Source organism: Nyctereutes procyonoides, unplaced genomic scaffold, assembly GCF_905146905.1.
Source record: "Nyctereutes procyonoides isolate TBG_1078 unplaced genomic scaffold, NYPRO_anot_genome, whole genome shotgun sequence".
NCBI lineage: Eukaryota > Metazoa > Chordata > Mammalia > Carnivora > Canidae > Nyctereutes > Nyctereutes procyonoides.
Genome location: NW_026575134.1, coordinates 35,630,373 through 35,646,671, shown reverse-complemented (window position 1 = coordinate 35,646,671; position 16,299 = coordinate 35,630,373). Strand labels below are relative to the sequence as shown.

At 34.5% G+C, this 16,299-nt stretch overlaps 1 protein-coding gene across 6 annotated transcripts in view; it reads right to left on the bottom strand.

Moving 5' to 3' along the window:
- The window catches only part of IMMP1L (inner mitochondrial membrane peptidase subunit 1), a 79,999-nt gene that overhangs the window by 50,760 nt on the left and 12,940 nt on the right, over nt 1–16,299 (bottom strand). For 5 of the 6 annotated variants that reach the window (XM_055301057.1, XM_055301056.1, XM_055301059.1 and 2 more), the window contains one exon: nt 8,241–8,353. In XM_055301057.1, the coding sequence (XP_055157032.1) occupies nt 8,241–8,304 (64 nt within the window). In that variant the 5' untranslated portion in view covers nt 8,305–8,353. Of the gene's footprint in view, nt 1–8,240; nt 8,354–13,168; nt 13,344–16,299 lie in introns of those variants that run through there. The other variant, XM_055301058.1, reaches the window with a different exon arrangement.

Here is a 16,299-nt window from a genome sequence, read left to right as displayed (position 1 = left end):
AGCAGATGACAGCCAAATAATATGTTGATTATTCTGTTTGTGCTGCTAAGCTTGTAAGATGGAATAAAAGCGATATGATCTATTGTGAACCCAATGCTAATGTGTTGCTCCACTCATAAATAATATACTGAATTTATTTTGAAACTATCTTTTATCTGAATTTCAGTTTTTAAATGCATGAATTAAAATAAAAGCCAGGATAAAATAATATTTAATTTGATGCTTTAAACTAAGAAATGTAATGACAAGTGAAAAATATCTAAGTGCTTAGTTAAGAGTTAAGTACAATTGCCTTTCTTTCATTTCAGCACTGTGATCAGAGGCAAAATATATTTTTAAATAGGCAATTACTCTCATTATGAAATATAAATCCAAAATTAATAAACAGGAAGTTTATAATATATATCATTGACAAGATAAAAATATACTAGAGCACATAAAGACACTTTTCTGCAATAATAGCACATAATCAGAACATACATCTAAAATATCTCTGAATAAAAGTGTCACTGAAAGTCTTACGAATATTCATAACTTGTACACAAATAGATGCTAACAAAATATCCTACTTAAAATCAAAATGATTTTTTAAAAGTTTCTAAAAATAATTTTCAAATATAACATATTTAGAGAACATCTTTTCTTTTTTACAGCTGTAGAGTATTTCATTGTATAGATATGCCATAGTTCATTTAACCACTACTCTACTGACAGGCATCCACAAAAGAAATATGCAAACATATTAATCTAGAAATATGTATTAGAATGTTTATAGTAGCATTATATGGAAAACAACACAAATGTCCATTAACAGAATGGATAAAAAAAGTAGTTGTGATACAGTCATACAAAGGACTGGAACAATGAAAATGAACCAACCAAAACAACATGCAACAATGCAGATGAATCTCAAGACATAATAGCAAATAAAGGAAACCAAACATAAAAAAATTCTATTGTATGATCCTATATATGTAACACAAAACACATACATCATATGTTCTTTATCTGGGTGCTGGTTACATGGGTGTATTTGGCTTCTAGAAAATTCACTAAGCCATCTACTTCTCCATATATATATATAGCTTTCTTTAAAAAGGCAGTTTTACACACTAATACAGTATACAAACATACTCAAAAACCTTATAAGAAATTTAGAAACTGATGTATATAAAATCTAAAAGGTGAAAACTAAGCATTCTTAAACTACTTATTTGAATAATCAAATTTTCAACTCAATAGCTGAGACAAATTCCTGGACTCTTTTAAATGGAAAAGGAAAAGCCACTCACCCTACTATCTTTCCCAACCCCCCAACCTCTAATACCATATTCTAGCCTTTTTGTCAGGAGTTACTGCTGCTTCTGCTTTTATAATAATGGAGCTAAAACAATCTCAGGACTGAACATTTGCCCTTATATGAAAAAATAAAGTAACACAGAAGACAAAGCAGGATAAAGAATACATATGTTTACTGTTTTTCCCCTGCCTTCAAATTTCATAAACTTTTGTTAATTATGAATGCTTATTACCTAATTTAAGCAATCTCTTGAAAAATCTTGTTTTACTTTTCAATGAAGTTAAAGAAGATATAATTAATTCTTTAATATCAGTATCATACAAATAAAGTGAAATTTCACAATAATATGATAAGCTAAACGATGTATCTCATTACTTCCCACTTAAATATTTTCTCTTATTTCTATACTGGAATCAACACATAATCTACAAAACTGTTTTTCTCATATGGAAAAAATACTCTAAGAAATAAGCTAAAAGAGGTCATCTAAAGATTATAGGATTCATTTTTCATTTCTATAACAAATACTTATTCAGTGCTTACTATCTAATGGGCTCTGGGGATAAAGGAGTTAAATTAGCTAATTTTGTGGCAAATATAACAGACTTACCCCTTTCTCTCTCATTTGATTTACAAATGAAACAAAACTATTTTTAATAACTAACACATTAATATATTCAAAAATTAAAAACAGACTACAAGATATACAGTTAAAAATCCCATCTACTTCATTTTCCCTATCCATCCACACACGATTGAGATTTTGTATAACCTTTCAAATTTTATTTTTGCAAATATAAGCAAATATGAATATAGATTTTTATTTCCTTCCCCTTTAAGCAATAAGTAGTTTACTAAACAATGAACTCTGCCCTTTTAAAGATTTTATTTTTAAGTAATTTCTACACCCAAAATGGGGCTCGAACTCAGCATCCTGAAATCAAAAGTAGCACACTCTACTGACTGAGCCAGCCAGACACCCCTGAACTTTGCTCTTTTAAAATAGCAATGTATCTTTCAAAACTTTCTAAATCTGCATTCACAAAATATCCTTTCAGGCAACCCCAGTGGCTCAGCAGTTTAGCACCGCCCTCAGCCAGGAATGTGATCCTGGAGGCCTGGGATCGAGTCCCACGTTGGGCTCTGTGCATGGAGCCCGCTTCTCCCTCTGCTTGTGCCTGTCTCTCTGTCTCTCATGATTAAATAAATAAAATCTTAAAAAAAAAAAAAAAGAAAGAAAATATCCTCTCTCTTTTCATAGCTGTAGAGTATTTCATTGTATAGATATGCCACAGTTCATTTAACCAGCACCCTAATGATAAACATTAGGGGTGTTTCCAATCTTTGGCTACTGTAAAAATGCTATAGCAGAAATTCCTATATATATGTTATTACATGAGTACACAAGCATATCTGTAATAAATTTCTGGAATGAGTATAAAGACAAATGTGTAAATGCATTGGTCTTTTTCTAGAAATTGTCAATTTGTTGTTTTCTATGGGGGTTGTGTCATTTTACACTTCCACTACTGATACATCTCAATGTATCCTAGGAAAAGCTATTTCTCTCTTTGGGCCTCTAAGGTATTTTATTCATAAGGCAATTCCCAAAGATGTTCTTATTGCAAAAAAAAAAAAAAAAAAAAAAACTACATAAAACTGTTTGTTTTACCCCAATTGCACATGTAAAATCTGTTCACATAGTAAGTTTAAAAACAAAGGATTTTTCAAAAACCTCACTGACATAGGAAATTATAATGATGTACTGGGATAGCAACTATATCTATCCTTCCCCTGATCTAAAAACAAATATAGGGCAGCCTGGGTGGCTCAGCAGTTTAGTGCTGCCTTCGGTCCAGGGTGTGATCCTGGAGTCCCGGGATCGAGTCCCATGTCGGGCTCCCTGAGTGGAGCCTGCTTCTCCCTCTGCCTGTGTCTCTGCCTCTCTCTCTTTCTCTTTCTCTGTGTCTCTCATGAATAATAAACTCTTTAAAAAAAATAAAAATAAAAACAAATAAAAACAAATATACTCTCCTACCCTAGTATTTTTAATTCACATTCAGTAGTTTATAATTGCATAAGTAATCAAATGCATTTCACTTTGAAATGAATAGTTTTCCTGAAACCAAATCTGTGTTACTTCTATATTGTCCTTGAAAAAGCTGTCATTTCAAAGGTGGTTTAATTTTTATGACTGCCATTCTCAAATGGCTGTGTCACCTAATACATTTTTTTTAATTTCAATGCCAATCCTATCAACTATTTTATAATTAGAAAACACCCACTTTTGTCAATTGGACTTTCCCATTTGAAGAAATCCTTAAGCAACTCCAGTTTTAAGAAAATCTGTGCATGATAATTTTTATTACCCGAATAAGGATGCACTGGTATATGCGATCTATGCTGCATCTCAATTATTCAGAAATCAGCGGTCAGATAATCTCAGTCCTCTGAAACAAAGTGGTTAGCTTAGTTGATGAACCCACAGTCAAATTTTTAAAACCTGCCACACCTTCTGTGCCGTTAGTCAGTAGATGGCACAGAACCATACGTAAGCTCTCACCTAAACAATGTATGTTAGGCAAATGCTGATTTTATTTATATATTTATTTTTTTTAAATAAATTTTTATTTATTTATGATAGTCACACACACACACAGAGAGAGAGGCAGAGACACAGGCAGAGGGAGAAGCAGGCTCCATGCACCGGGAGCCCGACGTGGGATTTGATCCCGGGTCTCCAGGATCACGCCCTGGGTCAAAGGCAGGCGCCAAACCGCTGCGCCACCCAGGGATCCCAAATGCTGATTTTAATATTAGAGTCAATAACACTCTATTGCACTGACAGCAAAAGACAACAAAGGTAAAACAAAACAAAACAAACACCACACATCACAAGAAGGTCCCAGGACATAAAACTTATCAGTTAAGAACAATATAGGAGAACAGCAAAAAGTCTCTGAGGAAATCACTTAAATTCTGTCAAGTGACTGATGTTTCACTATGACAACTCTGACAACAAGCAAAAAAATTTAAATAACCTTAAATTATACTCCATTTGTTCTGTTTAACAGAAGGGTAAATTTTATATTATAAAAACATTTTGAAAAAATGTTCATACAAAACAAGTTTTGGCACACAAAAGGATAAGACTCAATTATCCACAAAATTAACAGATGAGAAATACACCATTTGTTATTGATGTCTAATGAACGAGGAATCACTCAAAGTAAAATTCCCAAGGTTAGACTATACTATGGCCATCTTTCAGAAGATGAACTATGATAAAGTGTGGTAACATTTTGGGGGCTTCAAACATGGAATTCCCTGTCCTAAGACAATGTTTGGTTAACAGTCAAAAGGATATCTGATAATTTCTGAAAGCTAGTCAAGCAAATTTTCCACTTAAATGGCTGGATACACTAAAAAAAAAAAAATCCTGATTTCACTTTTCACTTTGTTTTCTTTACATTGTGACTGCTAAGTAGACAGGTTGATCTGGTTTCTAGCTCCAACTTGCTAAATGACTTTGTCCAAGTGACTCAATCTCTCTAGCCCTCCTTAGTTTCTTCATCAGTAAAGTGAAGGAGTTATACAAAATATGGCATGTTAACAGAATGAATTTACTAATAAAGTAAACCACAGAGTTACTACCTTAAGTCTTATCATCTATTTCTTTACTATACCTATACATCTATCTATATACATACTGTTTTGAAACTATCACAAACTATATGCTACTTTACTATACATTTAAGGCCTAAAGTAAAAGAAATTATAATCATTTCAGAATCTTTTCCAATATTGAATATGTGTTATTCTCAAGATACAACAAATTTCTCATGTACTCAGTTAAATTAATTTAAAATACCATATAATGAATTATCTTTAACTTGAAAATATATGACTTTTTCTATCTGATACACATAAAAAACAATATATGATATGTAAAAGAATATTCATGGCAATTTCATTTATAATAGCCACATACTAGAAATAACCCAAATATCCACCAACAAGAGCATGAATGAATTCTGTCATAGTCATTCCAAAGGAGTTAACATAAAATGATGAAAAGGAATGATTATTACCTGCAACTACATAAGCGATCTACAAAGCAGAACAATAAATAAAGGAAGAAAGAATACATATGATTCCAGACAATGGCACTACCAGCTGACCCACCCATGTCCCATGCTGCCTGATACCCCACTGGGCACCCCATAGCCATATCAGGATCATGGTGAGGCAGGCAAGCAAATCCTGAAGGAAAGCATGAAGGCAATCACAGTCGCCAATCTTTTGTCAGTATCCACCATGAGCTCTTGGTTTAGCCATAGGTCCAGACCTCAGCTCTACCACCCCCAGCCATCTTTCTGTCTCTGCAATCAAAGCTGACACCTGCAAAAATGGCTAAACAAGGCAATGGAGACCTTGCAGCTGACTAGAGTGCTAACACTGGTGCTAGAAGAGGACCCGTCCTCTTCATGCCTCAATGGAGAACAAAGACTTCTTCCAGCTGCTGGAAGATGACACATGCCTGAGGTGCTGGAGTTTGGAAAAAGCTGGACCCCAGCAGGAATGTGTGCTGTGATGTGACCCAGGTCAGGAGAACACCAAGCACAAAAAGGACATCACCCTCATCACCTTCAACATACACAAGTAAAATCCTTGGAACTTCTTTGGCAGCCTAACATCAAAGCCACATCCTATAAGCTGTACTCCATTGAGCTGTGACTCTCAAGGACTTGGTCCAAAGTATTCAGGGAGCTGCTCCAGTTGGACCTCCATGTTGCTGCAAAGCCTGGGCCATATGTTCCTGGGAATTTCCTCACCCTGCTAAGCAGTGGCAGCGTCAGCACCAAGGTGGCCTCCATCTCTACTGATAGGGGTTCTGAGCTTCTGTCCCTAGACTTGTTCCAAGAAACACAATGCAAGCACTGTATCAGGTTTCGGGTCCTGCAAGCAGTGCACACTAGATAATTCACCTGTTTTCCCATGTTCTCTAACTGCATTATGACAGTTCCTATTAGTGTAATACCTCCACCCCTAGCCTATACCCTTTCCTGAAGAATGCTGTCCCTTCCTAACCATCTTTCAAGCCTCCCACTTACCCTGTCCCCTGGCAACTTGATCCCACCCTAATTAATGTTACATCTAAATGTTTTAGAACTCCTCCTGTCCCTAAGCTCCCCAGTACAATAAAGAGAGTCCTCTCTGACTTTACATTGATATCTTTAATTCTTTATACCCTTCCCCAAAATAACAAAAACATTACCAATAAAAATATTAAATTGTTTACAAAAATTCCATAAAAATTAAGAGAAAAAGTGAACATGCTGCTGAGAAATACACATAAAAATGATAAAAATTATATAGAGAATTATATAAATAATTACCATAAAAGTCAGGACATTGGTTACTTCTGAACAAAAAGGAGATTGTATCAAGGGTTTCTGGGATGCCAGAATTATCTATGGTTACATGGATGTTTGCTTTATATTTACTTCTTTTACTATGTATTTTTCTTTTTTTTTCTTGAAGACTTTCTTTATTTGAGAGAGAGTGAGAGAGTAAGGGGGGGGGGCAGGTCAGAAGGATAAGCAGACTCCCTGCTGAATGAGGAGCCTGATGATGCAAAGTTTGATCCTGGAACTCCAGAATCTGGGCTGAGCTGAAGGCAGGTGCTTAACTGACTGAGCCACCCAGGCACCCCCACATTTATGTTTCTATATTATGTTGCTTTATAATAAGTTTAAAATAGTATATTTTTTGAAATAATACATTCTTATAGAGAAGGAAAAGAATTCCTCTTTTTTGCTAACAATTTACTTATTTACATTTCTAATTTTTAGAAGAAATAAGAAATAAGTGCTTTAATATTTAATAATAAAGAAATAAACGCTTAATTCTCCACGATCCTAATTAAGAGTCAATTTCAGTCAAATATTTCCCAATAGCTACAAAAAAAGTATCAGCCCATTAAAGAGTACAAGAATAGTTATCCTATTAAATCTTTGCTTAACTCTGTGTTGTTTCTGTTACTTTTTCTTCTTTTCAATGAAATGTATGCTTACTTTCAGAAAGAATTTACATTATATCTAGGTAATAATTTTATATAGGATGCACTCCAAAAAATATATTTTAGCTCATTAGTAAGAAGAAAAACACTCTTAACTGTCACATTTTCTAGCAATTTTGGGAGTATCTGTGTATGCATACAATGTGAGGTTTCATGGTAGGATGGACAGAGACATGATACTTAAGGTCCAGCCCAATTTTGCTCTCTGTAAATATTTTCACTATTTGTACAAGAAAACATGATAGTTGGATTATAGGATGGATATACAATGCAAGTTACACTTAAAGTCCACTGTATAAAGTGTAATATAAGGTGATTCATTCAAAACAGATCCAATAATGCCTAATTTAAATTATACTGGAGCTGTTTTAAATGTTTCCTTTGGAAAAACAAAAGTACAGGAAATTAAATTACAAAAAAAGATTAACAGTAAGAAGAATAAAAATAATAAACTGGCTTCAGTTATAAACATTATACACATACAATGTAGAAAATCCCAACACCTACAAGCATCTTTCAACATATATTTGTTATAACTTACAGATGCCACTATACATGAAGCAAACAATGAAACTTAGAAGCAAGACCATCAGCAACTTCCTCATACTCCAGATATCAACACTATCACAATGCTATCACTCATTATGATAATAAAGTTGCTTCTGTTGTATACTATTGTTTTCCTATGAATGCACCCTCTGTAGTGGATCCAGCTAACCAGTTATTTGCCCATCTATTAAGTGCCAACTTTAAAAATTACACTGTGTCCAGCAGGGAGCAGCATTACAACATTCATAAGACTTAACATGAACATGAAACCGACAGAAAAAAAAGGAGGAAAAAAAAAAAAACACTTACCATAGGTCTGTTCTACAATACATTCAATTTTTAAGGCAGTTGCAAGGCTTCCAGAAAATATCATCTAAAGCATGTCTGAGAGTATATATGGGTAATCCACGAGTTCAGGATTCCTAAAGCAGGAAATCAAAATTATATTAGGTAAAGGATTCCCTCAGCCGTGTTAAGTTGAATTACTATATAATATTATTAAATATCTCTTAGTTGTTAATATATATATTTCTCTCAGTGGGTCGATGGGATTATAAATTCAAATAAATAGTAACACTTTGGATAAAACAATTAAAAAAAAACAGAATTATATTAAAGTCCTTTTATCTACCAGAAACTTTAAACAGAAGAAAGTAAGTGGGTGATATAATGTATCAACCAAACTAAAGAGAACAGTGGTCAAGGACTTAAAGGAGATAAGCCAGCCATATGCAGTTCTAATACATCAAACTCAAAACAATTCATAAGTAACAGGATATAACATCATTTCTATATGTCAGCATGAATATCTGAGGTTAATTTTAACAATGAAAAGGCAGCAGAGAAGTAGTGTGTAATGTGGATGTTAAAACTGATTCATCAAATATTTACTAATTATAAGTAAATATACATGATATTGCAGAAATACTCCATGATGAGTTAAAAGGCAACAAGTGAAAAACACACTGAAAAAAAAAAAAAAAAGAAAAACACACTATGTTTGATACTGTCTTGGATGTCAAAACCTGCTCCTATTCAACTAAAATAGCTCCAGGTCCGTTCTCTGACTGGAAAAAAAGGTTTTTTTTACAAACATAAAATGAACTTTCTGTTATAAAAAAAATAAGTCATGGGGATATAATATATAGTATAGGGAACATAGTCAAAAACATTATAGTAACTTTAGTGACAGATTTATTTCATAATGTACAAAAATATCAAATCACTATGATGTACACCTGAAACTAACAGGACACTGTGTCAATTTTACTTCAAAAATAAGTTTTATCTCCACTTTTATTTGAGATGTCAGTTTCATACATGTTTACATGCAACATTTCAGTCTCTACACTGAAAAATAAATATTTGCCATTAAAACATAAATATTCATCCTGAAATGATTACATATAGTTTATATCATACACATTATTATATACTGATATGTTATTAATATATGATATTTATTTGAAATTTAATGAATAATATGTAAAATGGTTCCTACTATTTTCTTCTGGTAAAATATGAAAAGCTTGACAAATATGCTCTCAAGACTACAGTGATTCTCCAATAAGTATTATTAATTTTAATGAAGTCAAAGAAACTGATGTATCTGTCTTCTACCCTTTAACATTAAGGTATTCATGGAATTATTTCTTATATTTTGCCCTCCTTAAAGACTTTCTCTTATTCTATTTCTTGCCTTTCCTTGTGTACATTTCACTTTTTTGTGATACTTTTATTTCTATCAGCCTATCCTCTGTCTTCTAATATATGTTTCAATCTCAATTTTTGTTTTATTCAAACTCTTCCCTTTATGACTGTATCACCTTTATCTCTTTTATGTTAGGACCCCTAAAAGTGAGTTTTTTCTGCAGCAGCCTGTTTAAATATACTCTTTACCCATTCACAGGCACTGTTGTTGTTGATCTTAACAATCTAACCTGACTGGAAATTCAATAAACTTAAATTATCTTGTTGCTACTTGTAAAAATATTTTTTTTTCCTCTGAGTCATTAACTATTCGAAGAACTCAACATTTTGGAGTCAATCTTGAAACTCTGAAAAATCTCAAGAAAATTTAACCTCACACACTCATTCCAATCAATTTGAGAGCACCTCTATTCTAATAAAGAAATGATTTAAGAGTCTATCACCTCAGTTTGAATAAATAATGAGTAAAAAACTTTTTATTTTTTAAAATTTCTTTATTTTTATTTTTTTATGTATTTTTATTAATTTTTTTATTTTTATTTTATTTTATTTTAATTTTTATTTATTTTTATTTATTTTTAATTTATTTTTATTGGAGTTCAATTTGCCAACATATAGCATAACACCCAGTGCTCATCCCATCAAGTGACCCCCTCAGTGCCCGTCACCCCAACCCCCCGCTCCTTTCCACCAACCCTTGAGTAACAAACTTTTTAAAGTCAAAAGAACTTTCAGTACTCTTTATTCATGTGTGTGCATGTGCACATTTTCATTAAAAAGCAAAGATACATGAAATAAACTTACTTACTTCTAATATATACTGTCAAGCCTGAAAAGAAAAGTGATTTCCCTATTCAGGACTCTCTAATATGAATACTAACATTAATGGTATTAATTATTTAAAAATAATCGCACAATATTATATATGTTTATTTTTAAAAATTATGAACAGATTATAATACGTTTATAATATAATTACCTAAAAAGAGACTGTAGTGAGTTGAGTAGTGTTCCTCCCTCCCCCCTAAATTCCTGTCCATCAAGAATCTCAGAATGTGACCTTATTGGGATGTGGAGTTTTTGCAGATATAGTTAAGGTACAGGCCAATATGAGATCATACTAGATTAAGGTAGGCCCTAAATCCAATGAGAATTAGGATTAGAATAAGGAGACCAAAAAGGACATAAAGAGATACAGAAAAAAAGACAATGTGAAAATGGACGCAAAGGTTGGAGTTATGCTGCCACAAGCCAAGGCGCCAACAGGAGCCATAAAAAGCTAGAAGCAAGGAAGGATTCTTCCCTTGAGCCTTTGGAACAAACAAGGCTCTGCTGACACCTTGATTTTGAACTTCTGGTTTCCAAGAGTGATCAAGTAAATTTCTGTTGTTTTAGGCTACAAAGTTTGTAGTATTTTGTTACGGAAATTCTAGAAAATCAATTACAGATTTTGGTCAGGAACAGAATGTTGTAGAAGCATGAATGTTAAAGGACTTCCGGTAAAGCCTCAGGAAGGAAATGAGGGACATGTTATTAGACACCAGAGGGAAGGCAATCCTCATTTTAAAGCTGCATAAAACTTGGCTGAATTGTGCTCTACCATTGGTTGAAAAGCAAGACTTGTAAACAATGAATTTATATATTTAGCTGAGGAGATTTCCAAGCAAAGTGTTAAAGATATATACTGGTTTCTCCTTGCTGCTTATAGTAAAATGCAAGAGAAAGAGATAAATTGAGGAAGGAACTTTAAAAATAAAAAAATCAGCATCAGACAACTTGGATAATCCTTCATCTATCTAGACTGCAAAAGAGGCTAACATCACAAATCATTAGGAAAATGCTAGTCAAAACCACAGTCATATACAACTTCAAACTCAGCAGGATGACTATTATCCAAAAAACAGAAAAAACAAAAGTTGCTGAGCACTAGAACCCCTGTGCACTGTTAATGAGAATGCAAAAATGGATCAGCCACTGCAGAAAACAGTTTTTGGCAGTTCCTCACAAAGTTAAACATAGATTTACCATATGATCTAGCAATTCCACTCTTAGGTATATACCTAGGAATTGATAGCATGGACTCTAAGAGGTACTTGTGCACCAATGTTCATTGCACCACTACTCATGATAGGTAAAAGGAAACAACTCAAATGTCTATCAAAAAAATGTATGGATCAGGGCCACCTGGGTGGCTCAGTCAGTTGAGCATTTGACTCTTGCTTCAGCTTAGATCACGATCTCATAGGTGGTGAAACTGAGCTCCACAGCAGGCTCTGCTCAGTGTGGAGTCCACTTAGGATTCTTTCTCTCTTCCTCTCTCTTGCCTTCTACCCCTCTCCCTTTTCTCTGAGATAAATAAATACATCTTTAAGGAAAAAAATGTATAGATAAACAAAATGTGCTATATACATACAATGAAATATTACCCAACCATAAAAAGAAATGAAGTTTTGGTACATGTTACAAGATGGATGAACTCTGAAAAACATTATGCTAAGTGAAAAACATTATGCAAATGATAACAAAGAACAAATATATGATTCCACTTCTATGAAGTACCTAGACAGACAAACTCAGAGAGACAGGAAGTGGAATAAAAATACTAGAGGCAAAAAAAAAAAAAATACTAGAGGCTGGGCAATGGAGGAATGGGGAATTATTGCTCAATGGGCAAAGAGTTGTTTGGGATGATGAAAAAGATCTGAAAACAGACAGTGGCAATGTTTATAGAACGTTGTAAATACACCTAATGGCACTAAATTGTATATTTAGAAATAATTAAAAGGATAAATTTTATCACAAAAAGCTTTTCCTTAAGAAAAAAAAAAGGGCTCAAGACCTTGAGCCAACTAAGAGGGTTGACATAACTACTTCAATTAGAGAATCATGACTGAACTACTGATGAGCTCTAAAATGAATATATTCCAATGCTCAGCTCAATGATCATCACATATGATAGCAATTCATTAATTTCATGTGAATTCATTTAAGAAATGTTAATAGAAAAAGGAAACATGATTTGCTTTATTTTTAAAATGAATTTACCTGAGAATACCAGACTATAAACTTATTTTTGAATCTTTCATTATGAAGAATGATAAAATTATACAGGCATACTTCAGATATATTGCAGGTTCCAAACAACCACAATAAAGCAAGTCACAATAAGGTGACTCAAATTAATATTTTGGTTTCTGAGGGCATATAAAAGTCACATTTACACTATACTGTAGCCTATTAAGTATGCAATAAGATTATGTCTAAAAAAATATACCTTAAAATAGTTTATTGCTAAAAAAATTGCTAACCATCATATGAGCTTTCAGTCATAATTTTTTAGCTGGTGAAGGGTGCTGCCTCAGCGCTGATGGCTGCTGACTGATCAGGGTGCTGCTTGCTGGAGGCTGGGGTAGCTGTGGCGATTTCTTTAAATAAGACAACAATGAAGTCGGCCACATAGTCTGACTATTCCCTTCATGAATGATTTCTCTGTAGGATGCAATATCGTTGGATAGCATTTTACTCACAGCAGAATTTCTTTCAAAAATTGAGTCCAGGGCAGCCCGGGTGGCTCAGCGGTTTAGCGCTGCCTTCAGCCGAGGGTGTGATCCTGAAGATCATGGATCGAGTCCCACGTTGGGCTCCCTGCATGGAGCCTGCTTCTCTCTCTGCCTGTGTCTCTGCCTCTCTCTCTCTCTCTCTCTGATGAATAAATAAATAAAATCTTAAAAAAAAAATTGAGTTCATCCTTTCAAACCCCATCACTCTTTATTAGCTAAGTTTATGTAACTTCCTAAATCCTATGATCATTTTAACAGTCTTCACAGCATCACAGCACCGGGAATAGATGCCATCTTAAGAAACCACTTTCTTGGGAAGCCTGGGTGGCTCAGCGATTTAAGTGCCTGCCTTTGGCCCAGGGTGATCTTGGAGTCCCGGCATCTAGTCCCACGTTGGGCTCCCTGAATGGAGCCTGCTTCTCCCTCTGCTTGTGTCTCTGCCTCTCTCTCCCTCTCTCTCTTTCTTACTTTGTGTATCTATCATGAATAAATAAAATTAAAAAAAAAGAAACCACTTTCTTCACTCATTCATAAGGAGCAATTCCTCATCCATTCATGTTTTATACACTAACAATTTGGTGGTCTTCAAGCTCCACCTCTAATTATAGTTCTCCTGCTATTTAAACCATATCTGTAGTTACTTCCTCTACTGAATGTTTGAAACCTCAAAGTCAACTATGAGGGTTGGCATCAATTTCTTCTAAACTCTTATTAATGTTGACCTTTTGACCTTGTCCTATGAATCATGAATGTTCTTAATGGCATCTAGAATTGTGATCCTTCCTTCAGAAGGCTTTCAATTTACTTTGACCAGATCCATCAAAAGAAGCACTATTGCAGTTACAGCCTTATGAAATGTATTTCTTGGGGCACCTGAGTGGCTGTTAGGTGTCTGCCTTTGGCTCAGGCCATGATCGATCCCAGGGTTCTGGGATTGAGCCCTGCATCAGACTCCTTGCTCGATGGTGAGCCTGCTTCTCCCTCTCCCTCTGCCTCTCACTCCCCTTGCTTGTGCTGTCAAATAAATAAAATCTTAAAAAAAATTATTTCTTAATAAGATTTGAAAGTTGAAATTACTCGATTCATGGGTTGCAGAATGGATGCTATGTTAGTAGGCATGAAAACATTAATCTCGTTGCACATCTTCATAGGAGCCTTTGGGTGACCAGATACACTGTCAATGAGCAATAACACTTTGAAAAGAATCATTTTAGTTTGTGTGTGTGTGTGTGTGTGTGTGTGTGTGTGATCTCAATTGTGAACTTAAAATATTCAATAAACTATGTTGTAAATAGATGTGCTGTCATCCAGGACTTGTTGTTCCCTTTATAGAGAACAGGTGAAATAGATTCAGCATATTTCTTAAGGGCCCTAGGATTTTCAGAATGAGAAATAAGCATTGGCTTCAAGTCACCAGCTACATTAGCCCCTAACAAGAGAATTAGCCTATCTTTAGAGGCTCTGAAGCCAGGCATCAACTTTTTCTCTCTTCCTATGAAAGTCCTAGACAGTATCTTCTTTCAATAAAAGGCTACTTTGCCTACGTCAACCTTGAAAATCTGTATTTTAGTATAGCCACATTTGTTAATGATCTTAGGTAGATCTTCTGTAAAACTTGCTGCTTCACCATGTACTTTTATGTTATAAAAACAGCTTCTTTCTTCAAACCTTATGAACCAATCTACGCTAGCTTCAAACTTTTTGTCTGAAGCTTCCTCATCTCCCTCAACCTTCATGGAACTGAAGAGAGTTAGGGCCTTTCTCTGGCTTAAACTTAGGCTTAAAAATGTTAAGGCTACTTTAATCTTCTATTCAAACCACTAAAATTTTCTCCATGTTAGCAATGAGGTTTCACTTTCTTGTCATTCATGTGTTCATTGGAGTAGCATTTTTAATTTCCAAGAATTTTCCTTTGCATTCACAACTTGGCTGTTTGGCACAAAAGGTCTTTCAGCGTATCTTGGCTTTCAACATGCCTTCCTCACAAAGCTTAATCCTATCTGGCTTTTGATTTAAAGTGAGAGGTAGGACTCTTCCTTTCACTTGAACACTAAGAGCCCACTGATGCGTTATTAATTGGCCTAATTTCATGTTTCATGTCTCAGAGAATATTAGGTAGGCACAAGGAGACCCAGAGAGATGGAAAATGGGAGCAGGCAAAACAACACACAACATTTATTGGTTAAATTCACTGTCCTACATGGACACAGTCTCTGGTGTTCCAAAACAATTACAATAGTGACGTCAAAGATCACTTATCATAGATCACCATAACAAACAATAATGAAAATGGTTGAAATATTCTGAAAATTACCAAAATGTGACACAGAAACAAGAAGTGAGCAAATGCTGTTGGAAATGGCGCCAGTAGACTTTCTCAATGCAGGGTTGCCACAAACCTTCAGTTTATAATAAATGCATTATCTGTGAAGTACAATAAAGCAAAGTGAAATAAAACAAGGTATGACTATTATACAAAATGGCTTTTGACATTTTTTTTAACTTTTCATTAGGGGAATGAAAAAATAAAAACATGACATTAAAACTCTAAAGATTATATATATATATATATATATATATATATATATATATATATATATATATTGAGAGTGAGCAAGCTTGCAAATGGGGTGGTAGCAGAAGGAGGGAGAGAGAGAATCTTAAGCAAGCTTCATGCCCAGTGTGGAGCCTGACTTGAGGCTTGATCCTATGACCCCAAGATCATGACCTGAGCTAAAATCAAGAGTCTGACACTTATCCGACTGAGCTACCCAGGTGTCCCAAGATCTTTTTTTTCTTTAATCAATCCATTTATTACCTTACGGTTCTGTAGGTTACCAGCAAAGACAGTCTTGATTGGGTTCCCTGCTCAGAGTATCCCAAAGTCAAAAATCAGGCTGAGATCTTCTCTGGAGTCAGTGGGAAGGAATCCACTAACCCATCTCCTCTAGGTTGATGGCAGAATCCTGTTCTTTGCACTAAGAAATGGTCTAAGATAGTTCCCTCTTCCTATTTGCTGTCAGCTGAGGGCATTTTCATTGTCCTTAAGGTTTCCTACATCCCTTTTCCCATGGTCCCTCCATCTTAGACCCAGCATG